Source organism: Trachemys scripta, chromosome 4, assembly GCF_013100865.1.
Source record: "Trachemys scripta elegans isolate TJP31775 chromosome 4, CAS_Tse_1.0, whole genome shotgun sequence".
In the NCBI taxonomy this organism is placed as follows: Eukaryota; Metazoa; Chordata; order Testudines; family Emydidae; genus Trachemys; species Trachemys scripta.
The window spans coordinates 94748033-94770641 of record NC_048301.1 but is presented as its reverse complement, the minus strand read 5'-3'; the positions used below and the strand labels follow the sequence as shown (position 1 = coordinate 94770641).

At 40.3% G+C, this 22609-nt stretch overlaps 1 protein-coding gene across 2 annotated transcripts in view; it reads left to right on the top strand.

The window, feature by feature from the left end:
• Nucleotides 1–22609, top strand: part of PARVA (parvin alpha) — an 89409-nt gene that overhangs the window by 39453 nt on the left and 27347 nt on the right. The window contains exons 1-6 of one of the 2 annotated variants that reach the window (XM_034769986.1): nt 2478–2577; nt 14951–15040; nt 15140–15210; nt 16340–16442; nt 19059–19199; nt 21483–21598. In XM_034769986.1, coding sequence (XP_034625877.1) covers nt 2550–2577; nt 14951–15040; nt 15140–15210; nt 16340–16442; nt 19059–19199; nt 21483–21598 — 549 coding nt within the window. In that variant the 5' untranslated portion in view covers nt 2478–2549. Of the gene's footprint in view, nt 1–2477; nt 2578–14950; nt 15041–15139; nt 15211–16339; nt 16443–19058; nt 19200–21482; nt 21599–22609 lie in introns of those variants that run through there. The other variant, XM_034769985.1, reaches the window with a different exon arrangement.

The window sequence follows — 22609 nt, the reverse complement described above, 5'->3', positions numbered from 1 at the left end:
TTTAAACATAAATTTCTGAAGCCAAATGCTGGGTTTGTTGGCTTATCTGTTTAAATTGGAAGCACATCACTTCTCATATAATCAACAATTTAAAGATGGTCCATAAATCATCAAATTTTATGACATATGAGGTTAGACAAACATGCATTTTTTCTACTACTATCTGGATTTTCTCAGGACCTAGATAATTTTATCTCATTTACATCAAACATGCAGGTAACTTTAGAATTCTGTGTCTGTATTATTTCTAGGGAGGCATAATACAATTACAAATGACAGTAATTGACATTACATGCTTTAATTAAATTTCCTCCTCTCTGAAGCAAAACCTTTTAACCAAGCATTGCAGTGCTATTTCTGTATTTATTTGTTAAATGGGTTAATGTGCTATGTGGCAGATATGGTATTTATCCATTTTCACAAATTAAGCTATCAATATCATGTTGACTTTAAATTGTTTCCTATATTGATGGCCAAAACCACTTGAAAAAAATTTCCCTCCTCCCTTTGCTAAAATTCCTATTTTCATAAAGCTGAAAATTGTGGGGCTGAAAATCATCCCTTTATGACAGTTTGGGTAGCCTAGGCACAAAGAATCTCACCAATATGCTGTTCTTTTCTGCAATGATTTCTGCTTAGGGCAAGCGGAAGCACATTTTCTGAATCTGAGACTAATCAAATGATTAATTTCTCCTAGATTACAGGAAGTAGAAGTGAAATCCTATTTGAAGTTGTTTGTGGGAAGCGAAAATGGATTGACAGGAGGGTGTGCTTACAAAACTTTGCTCCCCACCCCCAAGCATGTGCTTCAGACCATGAATTCTAAACTTCCTAACTAACTAGACTCCTGCAAATGTTATCCCACTCAGAAAACAACCCCACTTCAGTTATTACAAAGCTCTCATTCTTGCCCACTGAATAGTACTGTAACTACACCCAGGTACATTAGTTTAGTTAGACAGGGTCCTCCTGGAACTACAGTAGGTACAAGCAGTGTTTTAAAGATGAAAGACCGAGAAAACTTTTGGTATTTCATCCCATTTTTTCCACAATTAACTGGTGTTATTCAACATGGCAGCACTCCCACCTTCCTGCTCTGTGAGGAAGCGGGTGCTGATGCATTATGCCAGGTGGATAGCCCTCATTATTGTAGAGGGCTACACAGCAGCAGAACTTCCAGGAGGGAGGCTGGAACTCAGTGAACAGCCCATCAACCACAATGTTTTCATTAAGGAACATATGTGAGTTAAGTGCCCCACCTAAAGCTCTCCCATGGCTACACCGTGATGGGTGCAATGCAAGAGCCTTTTATAGAGTACTTGTATTTTTTCTATGATGGGTCACTTCAGAACCAGGACCAAGGGTGAGTGGTGGTTTGTAGCACAGCTGAATAACCCTGAGTAAGAAGCACTCCGCAGTGTCCATTTATGACTTTGGCAGTCGTAATTTTTATGAAGTTTAAATGGAAACTAGAAAGGTAACCACTTTCTCCTGCTCAGGATGGAGCCAGTCATTTGTCATTTCCTCCTTGTGCTCCAAGTGGAAACAGGCATTCAGGAACTTTTACAGCTCCTTTTCTAATATCTTCATAGCAATTCAGTTTTGACACCAAGTCAAAACTGATTATTATTTCATCTGGTCCTCTACTAAGCCACAATCACCCTAGAGGGGAAGAGAGTTATATGTTTTCCTTTCCCAGTTGTTTTGCTGTCCTGTTGATGTCTCATGCATTCTCACTCCTTGCCTTCCAACTTTATGTGATTGTTTCCATTTTAGGGCCTGATCCTCCTCCTGTTGGAGTTTTGCCATCTATTTCAGTGGGAGTAGGACCTATAGTTGGAGAAGAGGCACAGTGGGTAGGAGTGGAATTTGAACTTCCCTTGTACCATATTACACTTGCATCTCAATTCTGGAAATATATTTTAATGATTTGGCTGCTTATGTTGATTTTCACTCTTCAACCATTTTTAGTTTTTTATCATTCTGCACCTCTGATTTTTCAAAACCAATGCAGGCAAAAAACAAGGTGTTTCATTTCCTGTTGCCATGTCTTCATTCTGCTCTACTCCATCCTTTTAGGATAACCATGGTTCTATCCCAAATTGTATGGGGGATATAATACCAGTTATTCAGCATTAGAACTTGACTCTGAGATTGCATGAAATTACATGCCTTACAGACGCCATTCGAGTCTTTCATTCGATCATATGACAGGTAACAAAAGATATAGTCAAAGCTGCATCTTAGCTCTCCAGACAACAACTTGCCAAGCTGCGAAAGGCAGATTTAGTTTGTTTTGCAGATGGTCTATGAGTCTCATGTGGCATCATATTAAATTATATAGGCAGTCAGTCATTTGTTCTGAAGTGATGCACTGAGCTGAGAGATGTATCAGGAGCGTTCTGTTGGAAAACAAGCTCTAGAGCTACGAATACAGCTTCACAGAACAGCAACAAAAAGGGGGCCTACAAGGAAAGGGACTTGAAATACCTTACAGACAGCTAGTTCTCCTTGTGCAGATAAAATGAGGGTGACTTGGACAGTGTACAATGGGCTGTGGAGCCCTTTGCCCTAAAGGTAGGAGATCCTACACTACTCGTCATTGTTTTTCATGTTGATTTCTATGGTGTTTGAGGATTACTTTCTGCACTTATATTTTTGTAAGCGGTGTTAATTTTTGTTTTCTAATATTTTAAAATTGAGGGCGGGTGATTAGTGTCCTGTTGCGTTGGTCAGACTTTGCATTGTGAAGCTCCCACCAGTTAACAGTGGAAGACAATATTGTAGTTTGTTCATTTCAAATGTTATTCTGGGTCTGAAATATTTCTACAATATGAGATATTAACTAGGGCATGATTCTAGACTCACTGATGGTCAATGCAAGTGTTACTATTAACTTCAGTGAGTGCAGGATCAGGCTCCTAGTAATATCTGAACCAATGTGAAATAAACTTCGGAGTCTGAATTTCTACATGGGGATAAATTGTTTAGTTTAGTCAAAGGCATGTTTCAAATGAGGATTTTCAGATGGGTTGTGTGGAAAAGAGTACTTTAGTTTTTTGTATTATTTTCACTTTACTAAATATTTCTTAATACGAATATCTGTAAGTAATTGTTGTTTTCAATCCACAAGCCCTTTTGGTACATAAAGCAGTTTAAATAAGCTGCTATTGAAATTAAATCAATATTTATGGCTTTAACATCTCCAGGTTGAAAATTATGTTCGGAAACCTCTGAATTTGTGTTAATGCTGTACAGGAAAATCCATTTAAGATTATTTACTCAGATTTTAATGTGCATCCAATGCAAAGTGGCAAAACTTTGAATCTGCACTAGAGTTACTATGAGTCTCAATATTCTGGATGTTGAAAAAAGTAGCTGGATGTTGAGGAGTATGAGTGAAGTACATTTAACAGACAGTATGTTGTAGGGAGCTATTTCTAGTGCTATAGCCCTGCTGGATGGGTGGTAGCAAGTGATTGTATGAGCTACTTCTTGTTCAGAGTATCTTGGAAAGAACAACAGCAAAGTATGTGCAGTTCACAAGACAGTTTATTCCTATAATGCTGTTGCTGATATTGTGTACCACTTGTTTTCTAATTTAACAACATGCTAATACTGTACTCAAACGAATAACACCAGTATACCACTTCCTTGGGAAGAGGCAACTGGAGGCTAGAGCAGCCGGTTGGGTTTAGAAAGAAATTACTGCAGATTGGGAATGCACAAGAGGATGTATGAAGGGTTTATGAAGAGCGATTCATAGGGCATGATGAAAATTCCCAGAGCTGAGATGTAGGAGGTAGGATGGTCTTGTGATTATGGCATAGGACTGGGATGGGAATCAAGAGGTTTGGGTGCTATTTCTGTGTGACTACAGGCAAGTCACTAGGGATAGATTTTTAAATGCCCAGCTTCCCTTCTACGAGTACAGATTATCTCCACAGAGAGGCTGAGTCTTGACCCAACTCAAAATATATCTCTTAATCTCTTTGTGCATCACTTTCTCCCATCTGTAAAAGGGGCATAGTAATAATTTCCTACTTCCCTGGGATGTTGAAGCTAAATTAATTAACTTTGGTAAAGTGTGTTGAGAGGTTAAAATGGGAAGTGCTGGCTCATTCCCTCTATTAATTGAAGAGTAACTCAGTTTCCCCAGGCCAGGGTCCTGGACTCTTGTATTGGTTTCCCAGCTGTACCACTTGCACCTTGCTCTGCCTCCAAGTTTTCTGAGAACATCTTCTTTTTAAATTTTCAGTTTAATTTTAAAAGCAAAGCATAAAAACCTTATTACTGATTGAAAAGAGTAACAATGGCCCAGACCAGTGGTTCTCAAATTATTACACATTGTGGGCCGCATATGCAGCCCACAGTGTGTTACGTGGGCTGCAGGGGCTGGGTGGCAGGGCAGTGGCAACCTGGACCCTGACCCCAGACCCTTGCCATGCGAGCGTGTCTGGCTGTCCGCCCCGGACCGACTGGGAGCCCTGGATCCCGTGGGGAGGGCTAGTTGCCATGACCCCGGGCCTCCACTCCTGCGGGATGGGCTGGCTGCCCTGACCCTTGGCCCCTGCCCCCGCCAGGTGGGCCGGCTGCCCCAGACTCCAGGTCCCTGACTGTGCCGCGCCAGGCAGCCGGGAACCTGGCGAACCCTAGCACGTGGGCCGGCCTTTAGCACACAGCTGAGCTGGGCTGCAGCTGTGTGCTAATTGTGCCACATGCGGCCCGTGGGTTGAGAACTGCTGGCCCAGAGTCTCAGCTGTGGCTAGTACACATTAGGTATAGCTGTGAAGGAGGGGGACACAAAAGATCTAGCTGCAGCTCCCTGATTTCTGGAGCTGGTTCTACAGCTGGGGCATAAATTAGAGAGCATTTTGGCTGTTCTAATCTATGTCATATGACTAGGGCCCTCAAGGGGCTTTCCACTAGCCAGGAATTGCCGGAGCCCTAATGTGCTCCTGCCATGCCCTTCCAATCCCTGAAATGCTCCTTAGCTTGTGGACTACAAGGATGGGAGCTATGCTGGATGAGAAATTTGTGCCAGGGAAATTCCCAGCTAATGAGATTCTAGCTCGGTTCTGACATGCTGCTTTCTCTTATGAGTTTTTACAAACTTTGGATTTCTTCACAAAGTGCACCAAAAAGGCAACTGAAAATGAGGCATTCTTGGCCTTGTCAGGTGTATAAAGCAATTGAGTCCTTAGTAGAAGTATTTCTGTATCATCATCTTTTAACACATGCCACAACTTTTTTTACATTTTAAGTTATATACTTTCTGTATACTACTCTTAACAACATCTTGCACTAATGCAGCACCATTCATTAAAGGAACTGAATGCTCTAACTATACACACATTAACTGACATGACACCACTGTGCCCAAGGTAAGTAGTATTATGCCTCTTCTGCGGAAGAGTAAAGATGTCCAATGCTGCAAAGAAGAATAGAGCCCAGAATACCCGACTCCCTGTACACTGTTCTAACCACTAGGCAGCATGGCCTCTCAACAATGAAGCTACAGTAATAATTGCTTATAATCTGTCTTTGGTTTATCAACATGCAGGTTTCCAATGGCTTTCCTATCTAAAAGGACACTGTCAAGGTTTCTGGGCCTTAAAATGAACATACTTTGATAGACGCTACATGTTATCTCTCTCACATTAAAACATGTAGACATGTACTTTTCTTGTAAATTACAAAACAGAATCCTAAAGTCTAGTTGATTCAGAAAGTGTTAATGGGTTATAGAACCTGCTGGCTGTAAGAAAATAAAAAATCAAATTAGGAATTCCTGAAGCACTTAGGCTATGTAAATAAGAATAAATGGCAGTGGCAGTGAGGTGCAAGAGAAGTCACCAGTTGCCTGAACTAAGAATTTTGAAACAGGAACTAACTTGTTAGGCAGGATCTCATATTGAATTACCCTGAGAAGGATGAGAAGGAAGAGACCAATACATATATTCTTCCCGTCAGCACACGGCAGTTAATTCAGTATCTTCAAACATAGTGGCTTGTCTGAGATCATGATTCCCAAACTGTAGGTCCTGACTCTCCAGAGAATTGTAGAGAGCAGGCAGGTCATAGGAGATTACACAAAAATATTACATTTTACAAAAATTAAATGCATGTAAAGTGATTTTTAAAACTTGATGCACAGCGTAAGTCCACTAATGGGTGCCCATTTAAGGGGATCATATTGCTGAAACGTGAGACCCCAGTTAGATGTTCAGCTAGACGAAGGATGAGTGAAGGATATGAGCATGTGTAGCAGGCTACTAATAATAAATCACACCTGTCTGCTGTATCCTTCTCTGTTCTAATCTCTCCAGGTCACATTGATCTTATCTTCCTTTGTGTTTGAGACTCCTCCAGTTTGGTATTATCCACCTGTTTTATCATGGTTAACTTTATACCAAAGAAATCACAAAGGAGAAGAACTTGAAGACCCTCATGGCAGAAAAGTGTGTTTGTTTTGTTCCCATTGGTTGTAAAAATATCTGGAAGTTCTACATAACTCCTGGTCTTCTGTCAAGAAGATGTTTCTTGAACACCACCAGATGTTTGTCCATTATGATAGAAGCAGCTCCAGGAGCTGCGATTTCAGAACTACAGTCCTGTTTTGTGCAAACACTATATATTTGTCTTCGAAAAGGAGCTTTAGTTCCCTTGCAAATGTAACATATATGCAATCATTTCCCTAAATCCATTTGAAAAAAAAGGTGAGGCAGATGATGGGAATATAGTAGGGTTAAATCACTTTTTCTCTTTCAGAAAACGAGGCTTGTGTACACAAGGAGAAATGAGCAAATAGATTCAGCAAATCATTGTCACGCTACTAGTAGAACAAATGTGTGCCCTTACATTCCTGAGAACTATTTTTGTGATTTCTCTGAGGAATAGACAGAACTTTTTGAACTGGAAAAGACTTTTTGGAACAAATCTTTGGTTTTGTCTTTTCTGCATGAACGCTTCTTGTTGATGTTGGATAAATTGCTTGGTAATTCAGAGAACATTAGGGGAAAATCAATCCCATAAAATAAACTCTCTCTCTGCCCCCTCCCAATTTAACTCAGTTTTTGGAAACCAAATAGTGTAAGTGTAATGAACTGGCTGCCTTCTATTGGCTGCTCCTGACTCTGTTTATGACTCTGTACTGCAGGCGGCTACCTGAGATTTTCTTTTAGCTCAAGTGGTAGAAGCCTATGCTTTTGGGGAGCGGATGTGAGTTCTATCATTGCTGTCACCATGAAGTTCTGAGTGGATGTGGCGTGCAGCATAGTGAGAACTATAAGTCCTACTTGGCATTAGATTTGTCTCGATTATGACATTAATTTTTCATGCAGTGGTATCACTAGCAGACCAAATAATAACTTACATCTGTCCCCTGCCACTGCTGAATTGCGTAAGAGCCAACAAGGCATTAAAAATTGAGGCTATTTCCAGGAGCTTCCATCTAGACCAGACACTTTATTAGTCATGGTATATTCTGATAGAAATCTGGAGCAGTCGTAAAATTTCTGATTGGTACTATTTGTCCTTCGGGGGGCAGGAGGGGGAATTAAAAAGTAATTTGGATTCTTATCTACCTGTCTTCCCTACCCCACCTCACGTTTTTTTCAAGCATATTGAAAACCCATACATGAGATGACATGTTTTAATAGATGTGTTGAGAGACTCCAAAGGAATGAATGGAATCATTGGCACCTATATTAGATTGACACTGCATCATTTCTTACCTGTTATAAATCACAAGGGAATGCTGAGAAGGGTCCTTTATCCCAAACAGAAATTTGGAAGCATGCAAAGTTTAGTGGGGCTGAGTGTCACATGGTTAAGGAAAAGTACAAGTGATTTTGTAAGGAGTCCTTTGATCCTTCATAAGTTCTCTTATTCATGATATCTAATCTGTGTTTTTTCTATTTATTGCATGGGGGAAGTCAGATACCATCAAACAAAGTATTTAAGTACCACTGAATAGCTTTAGACATCTAAGAAAAGTTCAATTAATTTGTACTATATACAAGAGAATTAAATTGTAGGATTCCCTCCCCCCCACCACTCACATGTCTTTTCTGCTAGGTTTTGTTTAATGGAGAAATTAAACATCCAAAGAAAATGGATCCTTTTTAGAGAGTGGTTATTAATGCAGGAACATTAAAGTGAGACACGTTGTAGCCCAGTTTGCATATTTACTTTTACAAATGGTTGGCTTGGAGTCAGCAGTTAATGGAATGAGAATGATATTCCTCTGCAGATCATTTCCTGAAAAACATTTTCAACTGCAAGTATATCTCTGCTTTTCTTCCCTCATTTGTTATGTCTTTGAGAATGAATGGGGAGTAACATTTACAACTTAAGGTTTATGTTCTGAAAACACTTTTGACCATGATCCCCATATAAAAAGGTCCCTTTGTGTATGCTTATGCTGTTTTCTGCTGTGAATATCAAATTTCTGGTGGATGCCATGTCATACTCTGCAAACATGTAAACATCTACATATTCACTGCATCATTTCAGTGATGATGGGCTAAGCCCTCACTTGATGTAAATCAGTAAACCCTCATAGACTTCAGTGGAGCTATGTTGATTTACACCAGATGAGGATCTGACCCAGACTGTTTATCACTTGTTAGTCTTCAACAAAAAACATTAAAACTGCATTCTTAGTGCCTGATCCATCAAAGACTTTGAAGTCAATGGAATGGCTCAGATAAGTAAAGCTGTTCCCATGCACAGGTGTTTACAGGATTGAGCCCCTAGGGCCATAGATGCTCCCCAGAAAACCTGCACATCAGCAGGGAGAATAGGAGGGCAAAGTGAGCCATTTAATTTTGGTTCTCCTGAAAACTTTGGGGATTTTCTGGGGATGGTTTTCTCACCCTTCTCTCCCTTTGTTAATTTAAAAGTGGAGAAGGTTTTTAAAAAAGAAACTATGAGAAAGTGGGGGGAAACCAAGTTTTTTACTTTTACTGTTTTTCAACTGGAAAAAAAATCAGAAAACAGTGAGAAAATAGGTTTCCCTCCCATTTTCTCCTACTTTCTTACTTTTTTCCAAACCAAAAAAGAGAAGAAAAGGGGATAAGGAGGAAACTCCAAAAATGGAAAACAAAATGTTTTTGGTTTCCAAAAACCAAAACAAAATGACATTTTAAGTTGAAATGAAACTAACATTTTTATTTTGATTTATTTACATCTTTCCCATGAAAAGCTGAAATTACTTGACTGGTTTTATGACCATATCTAGTTTAAGGACAGAGCTTAGGGCACAGGGTATATATTTGGTACATACGTGTTGCAACCCTGTGTGTATGCAACCCTGAGTCTGGCAGTGGCAACTGTGCAGCTAACTGTTTTTGAATTATTTCTACAACAAGCAAGAATAGTTTGAGATAGGCATGCTGCATATGAGGCCCATAACCAGCCTGGGTATGAATGAACTCTGACAGTGTTGCCAACGCTCATGATTACTACTGGGGTATTTTTTCGTAAAGCCCCAGTTCCTGGAATCATGTGAAGGCAGCCAAATCTCAGCTTTCATCAAGGAAATAAAAGTACATTTCTAGCCCTCATAATTATAGAGGGAAGCTTGAAAATGTGAACCCTAAAAGCTCAAACCCTAGAGAGCAAATAAAAAGAACCCCCCCTTTTTTTTTTAAGATAAATAAAACACCCTCATGACTGTTTGGGACCTGACCTATGATTTTGAACATTGAGGTTGGCAATGTTGTACTAACCCTTCCAACTTTAGCTCTTCGAACATTAGAGTCCAAACCTACTCCCAGCGAAGTCAGTGGCACACTCCCAGAATCCAGCCTTTGTTCTTGTGACACTGGATTTAATTTTGTAAGTGCAGAATCAGTAACACTGGAAAGAAAGAGCTGCAGCATACAGAGGAGAACACTTTTAATGCTACCTCATGACATATTTGTTCTGTGATTCTTTTGTAGCATGTACTGTATATCAAACCACAGAGAGCATATCAAATGACATCGCATTTCTGAGCTCAGTTATATTATATTGTAAGAGAAGTTTGACTACAAGTTTGAATACCATAAAACCCTTCATACTAAACAGAACAGTCTAATACTTTCGACAGAGAAAATAAATACATAAAACTCCAAATGAAACTGTCTAATAAATGCTGTGTGGAGCAACAGGGTGCATGTATTAGAGGAATTAAGCCAATTTAAACTGTGCGGGGAGTACTCCACTTTCATATGTGCTCATCAGCTTCCACTGATTTCAATGGCAGTTGGAGACATGCATCAAAGGGTAAAATTTGGCTCATAGCACTCACGTGGATTTGTTAACATAGGTTTATGACCTTCTAATGCTAGATTTTCTAAACTGTTAAGAACTCTATCCAGCTGTAAATAGCTGTGATGGCTGCTGTTGATCTAAGCCATTGAGCTCCACAGCTCTGGGGCCAAAATCACTGTGGGCATAATTGGATGCAACTGATTGACCACTGATATCTGTAGAGCAGTGCCTACTTACTCTAGCAATGAATTTGGCATATGGGGGATAATCAGAAGTCTGAGGAGGAAACTATCCATTCCTTAGCAGGAGTTTTAACTGGGAATTGCAAACTGTCAGTATGAGAAGAGATTTCTCTAGGCCAAGTGTAACTCCACTGACTTCAGTGATCTCACAGCAGCAGTATATTCAACCCTGACCTCCACCCGCACAATGACCATATAAGCAACTTTGTGAATATAGGGACTGAATCTCCTCCTAGTTACACAAGCATAAAACTGGCATAAATCCATTGAAGTCAGTAGAGTTACTCCTGATTTTACATTAATGTAACTGAGAGGAGAATTAGCCCATGATAGCCTAGATCCTTGGCTGCAGTTGGGCAGCGATCACCACAGCAAGAGGAGGCAGCGTTATCGATGTACATTTTGCACTCATGCCCTGATGCTGATCCAATGACTCAGCCAGTCTTCAATATAAAATAGCAGAGCCTGGTGGATGTGTTCTACTTTAGCCCAGCTTTTCAAAGATCCCAATGGGCCATTCTGGCATCTGGGGATTGCTGCAGAGCAGGATGCCTTAGTTATGTTCTCTTTTCTTCAGCCAGGCCTCCTTTGCCATGGGACTGGGAGGAGTGGGTGCAGAAATCTTCCAGTGGTCAGATCCAGTGGCTTTAGAGCAGTGTTGCACCACTAGGGTGGCATAACTCAGCTGTTTTGTGTCAGAGAATCTGGTCTGTGTATTTAAGAATGTAATAAGAATCTTTACACTTTAAAAAAAACAAAAACCTCACTGTTCATAAGCAGCATCTCATTTCTAAACCCCAGTCTCTCCTCTGGTTTAATTTCTTCCTCACAATACTACAGGACATTGGGCTAATTTATGTCTCATTCACTTGTGAAATGTCACTATTAAATCACAAAAGTTCCCTCAAACCTGTGTGCCTCTGTTTTTATTAAAGTGCTAGAGCTACTTTAGTGATTCTTTATGAAAATTAATTAAAACACATAAATTAATAAAATACAATTTTAAAATGGTCTCCTCCGCTGAAATGTTATGTGGTATGCAAAGCCATAACCTAAATCGAATTCTTGTGTTGAGCTATAATCTCCTAAACATATAGTAGTGGTCTGTAATGGAAATTCTTAGAAACCCCATTGCTATATTATGCAATACATTTCGCTCTCAGCACACACAACCTGACAGGATATGTACTTTTTTGAATGGTCATTTCAATATTAATTCTATATGTTTGTGTATGTGTGCGCACACAAAATAAGGAGTAACTTCATTGTCATTGGAATTACACTTGTGTATAACCAGTACAAGTGAGAGACGAGTCACATTTCATGTGCGGGTATACACTATAGCCTCAAGATTGCAAATTTACAACATATCTGAGTAATTTTAGCATGTGAATAGTGTCATTGAGTTCAATGGGATTAGTCACTTGTATATGCAGGATCAGTGCCTATCAGTGAAATCCTGTCTTTATTGAAGTTAATTACCAAACCATACAGATTTTATTCATAATTAAATTGGTTAGACATCAGCCATATGACTAACATTAGCTGGGTTTTTTTGTTTGTTTGAGTGGGGGTTGCTCTTACCTTCCTGAGACTCTGATACCATATTGCAGTGCAACACTGAACATATAGATGTTAAAAAGTCTGCCTCATATGGCTCTAGTGCAGTGGCTTTCAAACTTCTTTACTGGTGACCCCTTTCACATAGCAAGCCTCTGAGTGCAACCCCCCTTATAAATTAAAAACACTTTTTAATATATTTAACACCATTATAAATGCTGGAGCAAAGCGGGGTTTGGGGTGGAGGTTGACAACTTGCGACCCCCCCCCCATGTAATAATCTTGTGACCCCTTGACCCCAGCTTGAGAACCCCTGCACTAGTGTACCCAATCTCCTGGTTGAGGAATCAGCCAGCTCTGCCAATGTCTCCTGATGGGGAGAGGACTGCTCGACTGTTTCCCTGTCTGTGTCCTGCTAGGAAGAAAAACTAGCTGCTTCCTCTCATATGTCCTGCCCAAGTAGGGCTCATTGGTTGGTCTGACCCTGCTAGTCAACCAGCTCCTCTGGGAGGGGAAGCCAGGGATCAGCGGAGCCAGCTGGCTTTAGCAGATTTTATTCACTATACTCCCTTATCAGAATGTATGTGAATAAAGTTTTCTACCTAGAAAACGGTGTGCTGAAATCCTTCATGGGCATAAAGATTTCAGTACACAGAGGTCTCTGTGTGGAAGTCTTTTATTCACTGAAGTTTTTATGCCCATAAAGACCTTAGAACATAAAAATCAAATGGGATAATAAAATCGATAGTGATTGTCTCCAGGGGGACATGAGCAGTTAAAAAAAACAATTGCCTTTATGTATAAACAATTACTGAGATTGTGCATGCTGTGTCAAAATCAGCCTTGGTGTAATTCTTCTAAATTCAGTGGAGTCACATGAGAAATTAGATTGCTCCATTGTTCTCAGCCTTCGGTTTCGGACAATATCCAATAATCCAAAGAACTATTATTGTCAGCATTATTTTACTGTTAAAATAGCCACTCAGAGCCACTCTATATGTGTGTAAAATATAACACACACACTCACACACAAGCAGGGTAAGAGTATGGAGTAAAGTTACTATTTTAATATTAAAGATGTCTGCTTCTTCTAAGTTCCTTTTGTGCACTTTAGAGTAATAAGCATTGCAACAGTCATCATTGCTATAGCCTTAATAGTATCATCCTATGTGTACAGTACCATTCCTCCAAAGGGTCCCAAAACATTTCCCAAATGATAGAGCAATAATAATACTTGCACTTCATAAATGTTTTCAAATCAATGCTCACAATCTCCCTGTGAAGTCAGTAGGTAAGTATTATTAGCCCCATTGTACCCAGGAAGTTGAAGCAGAGAGGTGAAATTATTTGCCCAAGGCCACAGACCCACTGCAGGGCTGGGAGTAGAATTTGGGACCTCTTGACTGTTGTCTGTCTCTCCCCTTCTCTTCCCCCTGCTCCCCCCACACACAGCTTTTTTTGAAACTGAACTGACCACAGCTGGAATGTGCCACCTCTGAAGTGGAAGATGGCAACTCTGTCTGCGAACATAAATTCTACACGTTGGTTTAGGACAGAGATTGGCAACTTTTGGCATGTGGCCTACCAGGGTAAGCACCCTGGTGAGCTGAGCCGGTTTGTTTACCTGCTGTGTCCGCAGGTTCGGCCAATTGCGGCTCCCACTGTGCTGCTTCCCGCAGCCCCCACTGGCCTGGGACGGTGAACCACAGCCAGTGGGAGTTGCGACCGGCCGAACCTGCGGATGCGCAGGTAAACAAACCGGCCTGGCCCGCCCGGGTGCTTACTGGTGGGTCGCGAGCCAAAGGTTGCTGATCCCTAGTTTAGGACGAGGAATACTGTGTCCAGTTGAAACTCCAGGAGGAATTTAGGCAGGTAGAATTAAGTTAGCCAGATTAAACTCTGGCCAGGAGAACCGGGTAACAACCTGTTCTTGTGAAAGTGCATTGGAAAGTTAATGACCACAGGTGCTGATGACTTTGTTACTTCTCATCCAAAAGACAGTGGGCCTAGTTCTTAAATCTAATCTGATTTGCAGTGGAGCTAAGCAGGAGCTAAGCAGACCTAAATCTGGCTGATTCAGCAAGTGGATGATTCCTTCAGCGTTGAGGGAATCCTCCAGTGGATTCGGATTGTTATAGTGCTCCTTTATGATCTCTGTGCCCTGGCATAGGAGCATGTATGGGGAAAAGGGGATCTTGACATGAGCATTGTGGCAACCTGGTGATCTCTGGCTGGTAAAACTGCCCCTAGAGGTATGTTGGCCACAGACCTGTTCAAAACTGTGCTGGTGAGCAGGCCAGCCCTAGGACCGGGGCTGCAAAGGGGTCATTTGCTGTTTCTCCCCTAGTTGTGTCCAGTGCTCTTCGGGTACATCTCAGAAACTGGGCCAACGTCTTTAGTAGCACAGTGTTGGGGCACTGGATCAGTACTGATTCAGGGAGAAAAGTGCCATCCCCCATTTCTTAATGCACTGTGAATGTACCTTCAGGAGCACCCTGTCCTGATTCTGCTTCATCATCAGACTGGAAAAGATCACAGATCAAAGTAATGTAGCTGGTGGAAATAATTATTTCACTTAGCCCAAATGGTTTGTTAGTGTTAAGTACCAGTTCGTTAACCATAAGAAATGTAAGCTGATCCTTTTCAAACTTGACAAGGAGTGAACCTGATCCTGCAAACTGACCTCAGTGTAATTACTCATGTAAGAACTACTCATGTGAGTAAGGTTTTGTTGGATTGTGCCTCTTATTTTTGTTGCCCTGAGGCTTAGGCAATGGGTTCATGTTCTTACAAATAAATTAATATAATTAAAGAAGCTGTTAACAGGAGAGAAGTAGTAAGTAAAAGTGGACTGAAATTTGACCAAGCTATTCTTTTTCATTTTCTAGTGTCTGAACTACAGGAAGAAGGAATAAATGCCATTAATTTACCTCTCAGTCCAATTCCATTTGAACTAGATCCTGAGGACACGATGCTAGGTAATTCACAATAATTTTACATCTTAACATAAGAGCCTGATGTAAACTATAATGTTATAAATGTATAATTTTTATAATAACTTTTTTTTAAACTCATAGAGGAAAATGAAGTCCGAACAATGATTGATCCAAATTCAAGAAGTGACCCCAAATTACAAGAGCTAATAAAGGTAATGGAAAGCATGCACACACTTTCAGATTTCACTGTAAAAAGAAAGCTAAACTATTTTTTTTCCTTTGACCTGACTTCTTTCATCTGAACACTTCAGAATACTGTACGTGCAATTAACAGCGCACATGTGATATTCTGGAGTTCAATCCAAACCAGTGAGGGCTTCTGTCACCACCTGCCCTGTATCTCTGGGTCCTTAAATGCTTTGCTGCTGTGGCTCGCAGCCCTGACACCAACAGCCAGTAGACAAATGCAGGAGACCAAGCAGGCAGTTTTGTGGAAATTTGGGACTGGGAGTGTGTTGGGGCCACCCTGCAAGTAGTAACCCAGGTTGGTAGATGCCAGGGCGGGACTGCTTTGTTGTAGGCAGGTTGCTGGGGTCAAAGCACTAAACCAGGACTTTACAGTACACAGACACTCAAGGAAATGTCTACTGGCTGTTGGTGTCTGGGCTGTGAGCACCCAGTGTTACAGGGCAGGTGGTGACACAAGTTCTTGCTGGTTTGGGTTGAACCTCAAAATGCGACAGCACGTGTTCTAATTCAGTAGGTAAAGTATCAATTTTTAGATGCGGTACAAAGCGGTTAAGTGATTTACCCAATGGTACAAAGCTAGTAGCAGAGTCTAGGATAGAACCCAGGAATCCTGAATCCCAATCCCCCTCTAATCATAAGACTGCTCTGATTTCCTCTGTAGCTTCTTTCTCTGTCTTATACCAGGAGCATCAGTAGGTAGCTTTTTTAGAGGCTGACTTCAGTAACTTTCTCCTCTCACTAGGGGCCTGGTACAAAGCCCATTGAAATCAATGAAAAGTTATTGGCCTAAAAGGGCTTGCATTAGACCCATACTCAGAGCTCTGTGCTACCCTGACCCTTCCTTCCAAGAAGGGTTAGATCAATATCTCCTCTGTGTCATGCACTCAATCACCATTGGTGTAACCAGCAAAAATTTCTTATCCCCTTCTATGCCTGAGTCTCTCCTATTTGCTCCTGTTGGAACTCCACACCAGTTGCCATTGCAGCACTCGTGCTCTTCGCTGAGTGTTTGCTGTCGTTGTATAAAATGACATGTTTTACATTGTAAATACACAATGCAGAATCCTGACAAATTTTGTATTCCTCATATAGGTATTAATTGACTGGATTAATGATGTATTGGTAGGAGAAAGGATCATTGTGAAGGACCTTGCTGAAGACATGTATGATGGACAAGTATTACAGAAATTATTTGGTAAGAAACTATATATGTATATATATGCATGTTGTTGGTGCACTTTCAATACGTGGGCCACTCATTCCTAGTTAGAAGAGGCTTGGTATCATTTTACATTTGTTGCACTAAAATGATATAAAAATAGCCCAGTGTTCTAAGACCCTTGAGCAATAGGCTGTATCCTGTAGTATAGAGAAATCACAGTTTTCTCAACTACATTGTACTGTGCGTTACACTGTAGTTGATAAAAAGAATATAATGCATACCTGGGGTGCCGGAGGCAGGGTTCTAGTCTTGGCAGCAAATCTCTCTCCAATTAAATGTATTATCTGTATGTGTGCTGTAGAAACTCAACTATGTGACAAGTGGAAACCAAGTTTGAAAGCGAGGATATTTCCATTACAATGGTGGATGTTTTTAATCTGTGCTGGTTCCAGAGTTTAGTTTATTCAAATCTCAAAGTCCCTCTGGAAAGTTGAAGTTTCTATCTGATTTGAGGTCTGATTTAATGTTAGTGAGGTAATGATAACCAGTGGGCTGCAAACTGAGCTTCAACCGAGAAAGGGAGAAAGAAAAGACTATGAAAGCAGAGCTGGCATGTTACTTAGCTGTTGGCTTGGAAGCCACTTTCTTGGTGATTACAGTAAAATCCAGTATCTGAAACTTATCTTGAAACATTTTATGAGCAGTTCTAATAATGGTCAGGCAGACCAGGTACATAAAGAGATTTTGCCTCTCTGAATGATTAAGAAATTGAGCACATTGTGATTCAATTAATATAGCTCTGTTCCTGTATTGGATCCATGTGGGCAGAGCCCCACTGACTTCTGTGCAACCCAAAAACATACATCAGACACAATCTAATTAATTTACTATAGATATTAATATTTCATTTACCTGGGCTTGATCCAGAGCCTGTTGAAGTCAAGAGGAATCCTTCCACCAACTTTAACGGGCTTTGGATCAGCCCTATGAAGATTTAAGGCCCGGATCTCCCAGTGTTCATGCAAGAGGCCCATTGACTTCATGTGGATCCTTTCAGGAGTGGGCTGTTAAGCTCCATGCCTTCTCCCATTGGAAGATTTGCCATTGACGTCAATGGACGCAAGTTAAACTCACAAACTGAATATTTCTTTTGTGAAACTAAACTCATGGGTGATTAAGTGTTTTATTTGTGGTGGTGGTATCAGGGTGGTTTTATTGCTAAATTATCTTTAACTGTTAATCAGTGGTTGGGAGGAGCCTGGCAGTTTAACAAAAACATTATCAAGCATTGTCTTTGCTAATAATGGTAATGGAGCCTGATTCTGCTCTCACTTACACCTGTGCAGTTCCACTGACATCAGTACAGTTATTCCTGAATTCGGACAATTGGGCCCATTGGATTTTTTCCCATTGCTTACTATCATTTTCAAAAGCACCTTCAATAATTTTTGAAATTACGTCTCCATTGATAATACAATGTGAGAGTTTAGGATGAAACATTCAGAGCAATGACTGGGAGTCAGAAGCTCCAGGATTATAATTTTTGCTCTTGGGCAAGCCACTTATTTTCTCTGTACTTAATTTCACTGTATCAGTTTCTAAAACTGTAAAATGTGGATAATTATACTTGCCTACTTCACAGGAATGTTGTGAGGATTAATCAATTAATGCTGATAAAGCAATTTGCACATGAAAAGAACTACAGCATAGGAGTGATAAATATTATTAATAGCAATATTTATCTTTTTTTTAAATAACAATTGCTTCTGACAGATTTCTGCTCAGTAAAAACTTTGCATTCAGATATTCCAGGATTGGAAATTATATTTATGGATGGAAATCATACAGTCATCTAAACCCTTATGCACATCCAAATTATTAGATAATTTCATAAATTATGGATGAAAGAACACTATTTAAATTAACCAATACATTTTGTTAAAATTGGGTTGATAAAATATCTTTAATCATCACTAAACTTGAAAATATGTGTGTGCCATTTTCTCATTACACAGACCTACTGTGCATTAAATTAATTAAAGTCCTTGTCTATACACACGACTTGCAATAGTTTCCAAAATTAGTTTTAAAAATTGATTTACTTAAATCACTGCAAATCCCTGTATGGACTCACTTCCATTGGTTCACACCTGGCTTTTATTCATATTTCTTAAGGCAGTAATTCACTGCGGGAGAAGCTGTTGGTCTGGAGTGGACGAATCAAACCTTTTTAAGCATGATATTTGTCTCTATCGGGCTTGTTGCTCTGTAGCGCAATTCACTTCTGTGCAGAAGATCCGTCGTGGTGGAGCTGTGGAGGCAGCATTAGCATGTTTAACCCTGAGATACGCTCTAGAAGGAGTTGCATCCAACCCTTCACTACTTTAGACTAAAAAGTTAGGGGAAATAAGGGGAAAATGTGGGTGATATTGTTAGGATTCCAAAATGAGACTGGAAATCCCCTTAAGGGAAAAAGAGTATCCTTCGCTGAAAAAGTTGAAAAATCAAGGGTTAATTTTAAAACTATGATGCCTGATATCTTCCAAAAATCCATTGGAACAGAATGTCTTCACATATATTACTCATGGTACCTAGGATTAAGGAGTAGACTGGCTGCTGTTGTTTTTTTTTCTTCCATTATCACTTCAGAGAAACTTGAGAGTGAAAAACTGAATGTTGCTGAAGTCACACAGTCTGAAATTGCTCAGAAGCAGAAGTTACAGACAGTTCTTGAAAAGATTAATGAAACCCTTAAACTTCCTCCAAGGAGCATCAAGTGGACTGTTGACTGTGAGTTGCATGTTTCACAATGGAATGCTCGTTTGTTGATCGTATAGATAGTATAGTTCCCCACTGCAATTCATGAACATAGAATAGTAATTCCACCAATTCCTGCCCTTCCTGGTGGTAGCTGCACAATAAGGGGAGGATGAGAGTGAATTCAGCAACTTCTCTCTTCATTCTCTACTGATGCCCAACCTTTCAGAGCCAGATTTTCAAAACATGACATCTGTGCACTGAAATGTGCCTGCCTACCTGTTTGCAGCTGCATTTACCATATGTATGCAGCATGCATAGCGGCAATATTTAGGCACACAGATATCCTTTTGCACGTTATGTGCAGGTAATGTGCTTGCATACAGATTGCATACAGCTAAATTGGATCAAAGCCCACTGAATATATTTAGGGTGAAAATTTGGCTCTACTGAAGTCAATTGCAAAAACTTCTATTGATGTTAGTGGGGTCAGGATTTCACCCACAGCCTTTAATGTATTAAAAAAAAAAAAGACATATTAACAGCTAGGAATGCAGGAGGGGGCCACAGGATGATTTTGCCCATCCTGTGATCCTTTAAAGGGGCCTGTATTTCACCTCAGCTCTTTCTGAAAACCAGGCCCCTTTAAAGTGTCTCAAGGTGGGCACCCAGAATCACAAGGTCATTCTTAAAAATCTTGGCCAATAGGTTTATAGCAGGTTTTTTTCTATCTTCTTCCCCCACCCTGAGCCACGTTCCCTTTCATCCACAAAGTCCATTGTCAACACAGATCTATGGAGGTAAAAGAGGTAGGTCTGAGGAGGCAGGGTGAACATTAAGTATAGCTACCTTTCCCGCTCATCCTATCATACTTTTTGCCCTATAGTTTTCTTCCATTCCCTCCTGGCTCCTAAAGAGGGCCAGCTCCAGGCACCACCCCAGCAAGCAGGTGCTTGGGGCAGCCAAGGGGAAGGGGCAGCACGTTGGGCTGTTTGGCGGCAATTTGGCAGCGGGTCCTGCCGCCGAATTCCTGCCGAAGAAGAAAGGGTGCGGTGGAGCTGCCGCCGGAGTGCCGCCGATTGCAATTGCAATAGCGGCTTTTTTTTTTTTCCCCTCGCCGCTTGGGGCGGCAAAAACCCTGGAGCCGGTCCTGCTCCTATACTGCAGGATGTAGGGGGTGGGGGCAGGGTGGCCCTGTGATTGACTTGTCTTTGTTTTAATGTGTTACGGGTGTTTGTGAGTTTTAGTGCTAAGGTAGGAGATTAACAGCAGTGGCTCAGGCCACTTCTAGTGCAAGTAGGTGCAAGTCAGTCTTCCCTATCTAGCTCTGCCAAAGCACCTCATTCTTGACAGTAGTGTCCCCAATAATGTTTGCCTTCTGTGCCAAATCATGTGGTGTTTTTGCAGAGAAATCTCTGGCACATGTTTGTGACTTAGATTAGAAATGACGGAGGAGAACATTTCATTGACTCTTTTACCATTTTACTTGTGTAATAACTTAGTAGTTATTGGTCAGTTTATGTATGGAAAATGTACAGCATTGTTTTGTAGCTGTCAACCATCATTTTAAAGCATTGCCCTAAGGAAGCCTAAAAATGCAGTGCAAATCTGGACACAAGCAAAAATAATAAGAAAGGAAGTACTAAAGTTAGAAATAGATTCCCCTTTGATGTCAGTGGGTTGATACTTGATTACATCTTACCTACAGTAAGTCCTTTGATATCTTGTAATTCTTGCTAGTGTTAACTACCCATATGAAACCTGCTGAGAAAAAGCTAAAATAACAAGAAGAACTATAACAAGTTCATGAGGAATGTTTGAGTCACTGAGTTTAGTAAGTTATTGCTTCAAGGCTTCAGCCAAAATAGGCTCATTTATCATCCTGCAGACATTGTGACACTTAAAAATGAATAAAGTGCATGTTATGAATACAAAAATATCTTTCTGATAGTTCATAAATTCATATTGAAATAAAGAGGGTAAAGGACCAGCAAAGGAGTGCATAGACAGCTGTTTCAGCGGCCGTATATAAAATCTGGCTTTTGGATCAGGTTTAGATTTCCACCTTCCCAGGCCAATGGCATCCAGACATATTGCAAAAGCAAAAAAAATTTTTTGCACTGCATTTCTACCACTAGCTGATTTATGGAAAGCAGGAAGGCAGTTGAAGAAAAGGTACCCTGATAGCAGCCTCTAGTGAGTCCAGATGCCAAGGGAAAAAGTATCCCATATTCCCTGGTGTTCCTGCAAGCAAAAATAAATATTTTCCTTAGTTACTTTTCCTTATGTAACTTGTGTTTTTAATATCTATTTCAGCTGTTCATGCAAAAAGTCTTGTAGCAATACTTCGTCTTTTGGTTGCATTGTCACAATATTTTCGGGCACCAATCAGACTCCCAGACCATGTGTCCATTCAGGTTGTTGTTGTCCAGGTAAGAGAAACGTAACTCAGCTCCTGGAAATGATTTTGAAATTGATTGGTGAGTTTGTTGAAGAATGAACCTAATACACGTATGTGCAAGTGCATGTATGTGTGCACACGTGTGTTTTGCTGGCTGACAGTGCTTTAAGCAAAAGGCAAAAGAACGAGTGTTACACCAGATTGAGCCGTGCCTCAGAATATCTTATTTTGATTGCAAAGTGGCCAGACTATGACATTAAGATGTATTAAATATTATTGTTGGAATATATTTGTCTGTTTATCACACAGTATGATCTCTAGAGTTAATATTTATCTCATTTCTGACGATCTTCTCACTGCCCCTTCCTAGTGCAGATATTTAAATCAGCCCTTGCACTGAGAGATGAATTGTCACCCTTTATTAAATCCAAATCCAAGTTAGGTGAATAAATATTCTTTTTCAGCCTTATATACACTAATCTAGTCTGATTACAAGTTTTGGCTCTTTCATAAAGAAACCATCAACTGGATTTTTCTGTGCCAATCACACTCCATATTAGAGCCCAATCTGCCTAAACTTTCCAGGCTCTTCTGTTTGTTATTTTTTTCCTACTAGACTCAATTCTATTTGTGCTTGCTATATTTTGTTCTGCTTCTTGCCATTGTCTACAAATCTGTTCTGCCTTTATTTTTCACAGCTTAGTAGCCTTTACCTTTTTTGTTTGTTTGTTTGTTTATATTGCTTGCCTAGGCCTCTTCTGCAGTATCTCTTTGCAAGAAGGCATTATTTAGGCTCTCTTCAAATATGCATGACTTGAAGATCTATTAGGCAAATCTAAAAAATTAACAGCTCTTATTTCCACCATTCACATATCAGAAAAGTTTTCAAATTTTGTAATTTACTAATAAAGAAAGCTCGGGGGAACTTCTGGTAGATAGATCTCTGAAAGCTGATAATCCTGCTCGTTGGCTTTAAAATTCCAGTTGGTGGGCTTTCTCCAAATATGATCAAAGTGACCCATGGTGAGACTGCACTGATGAG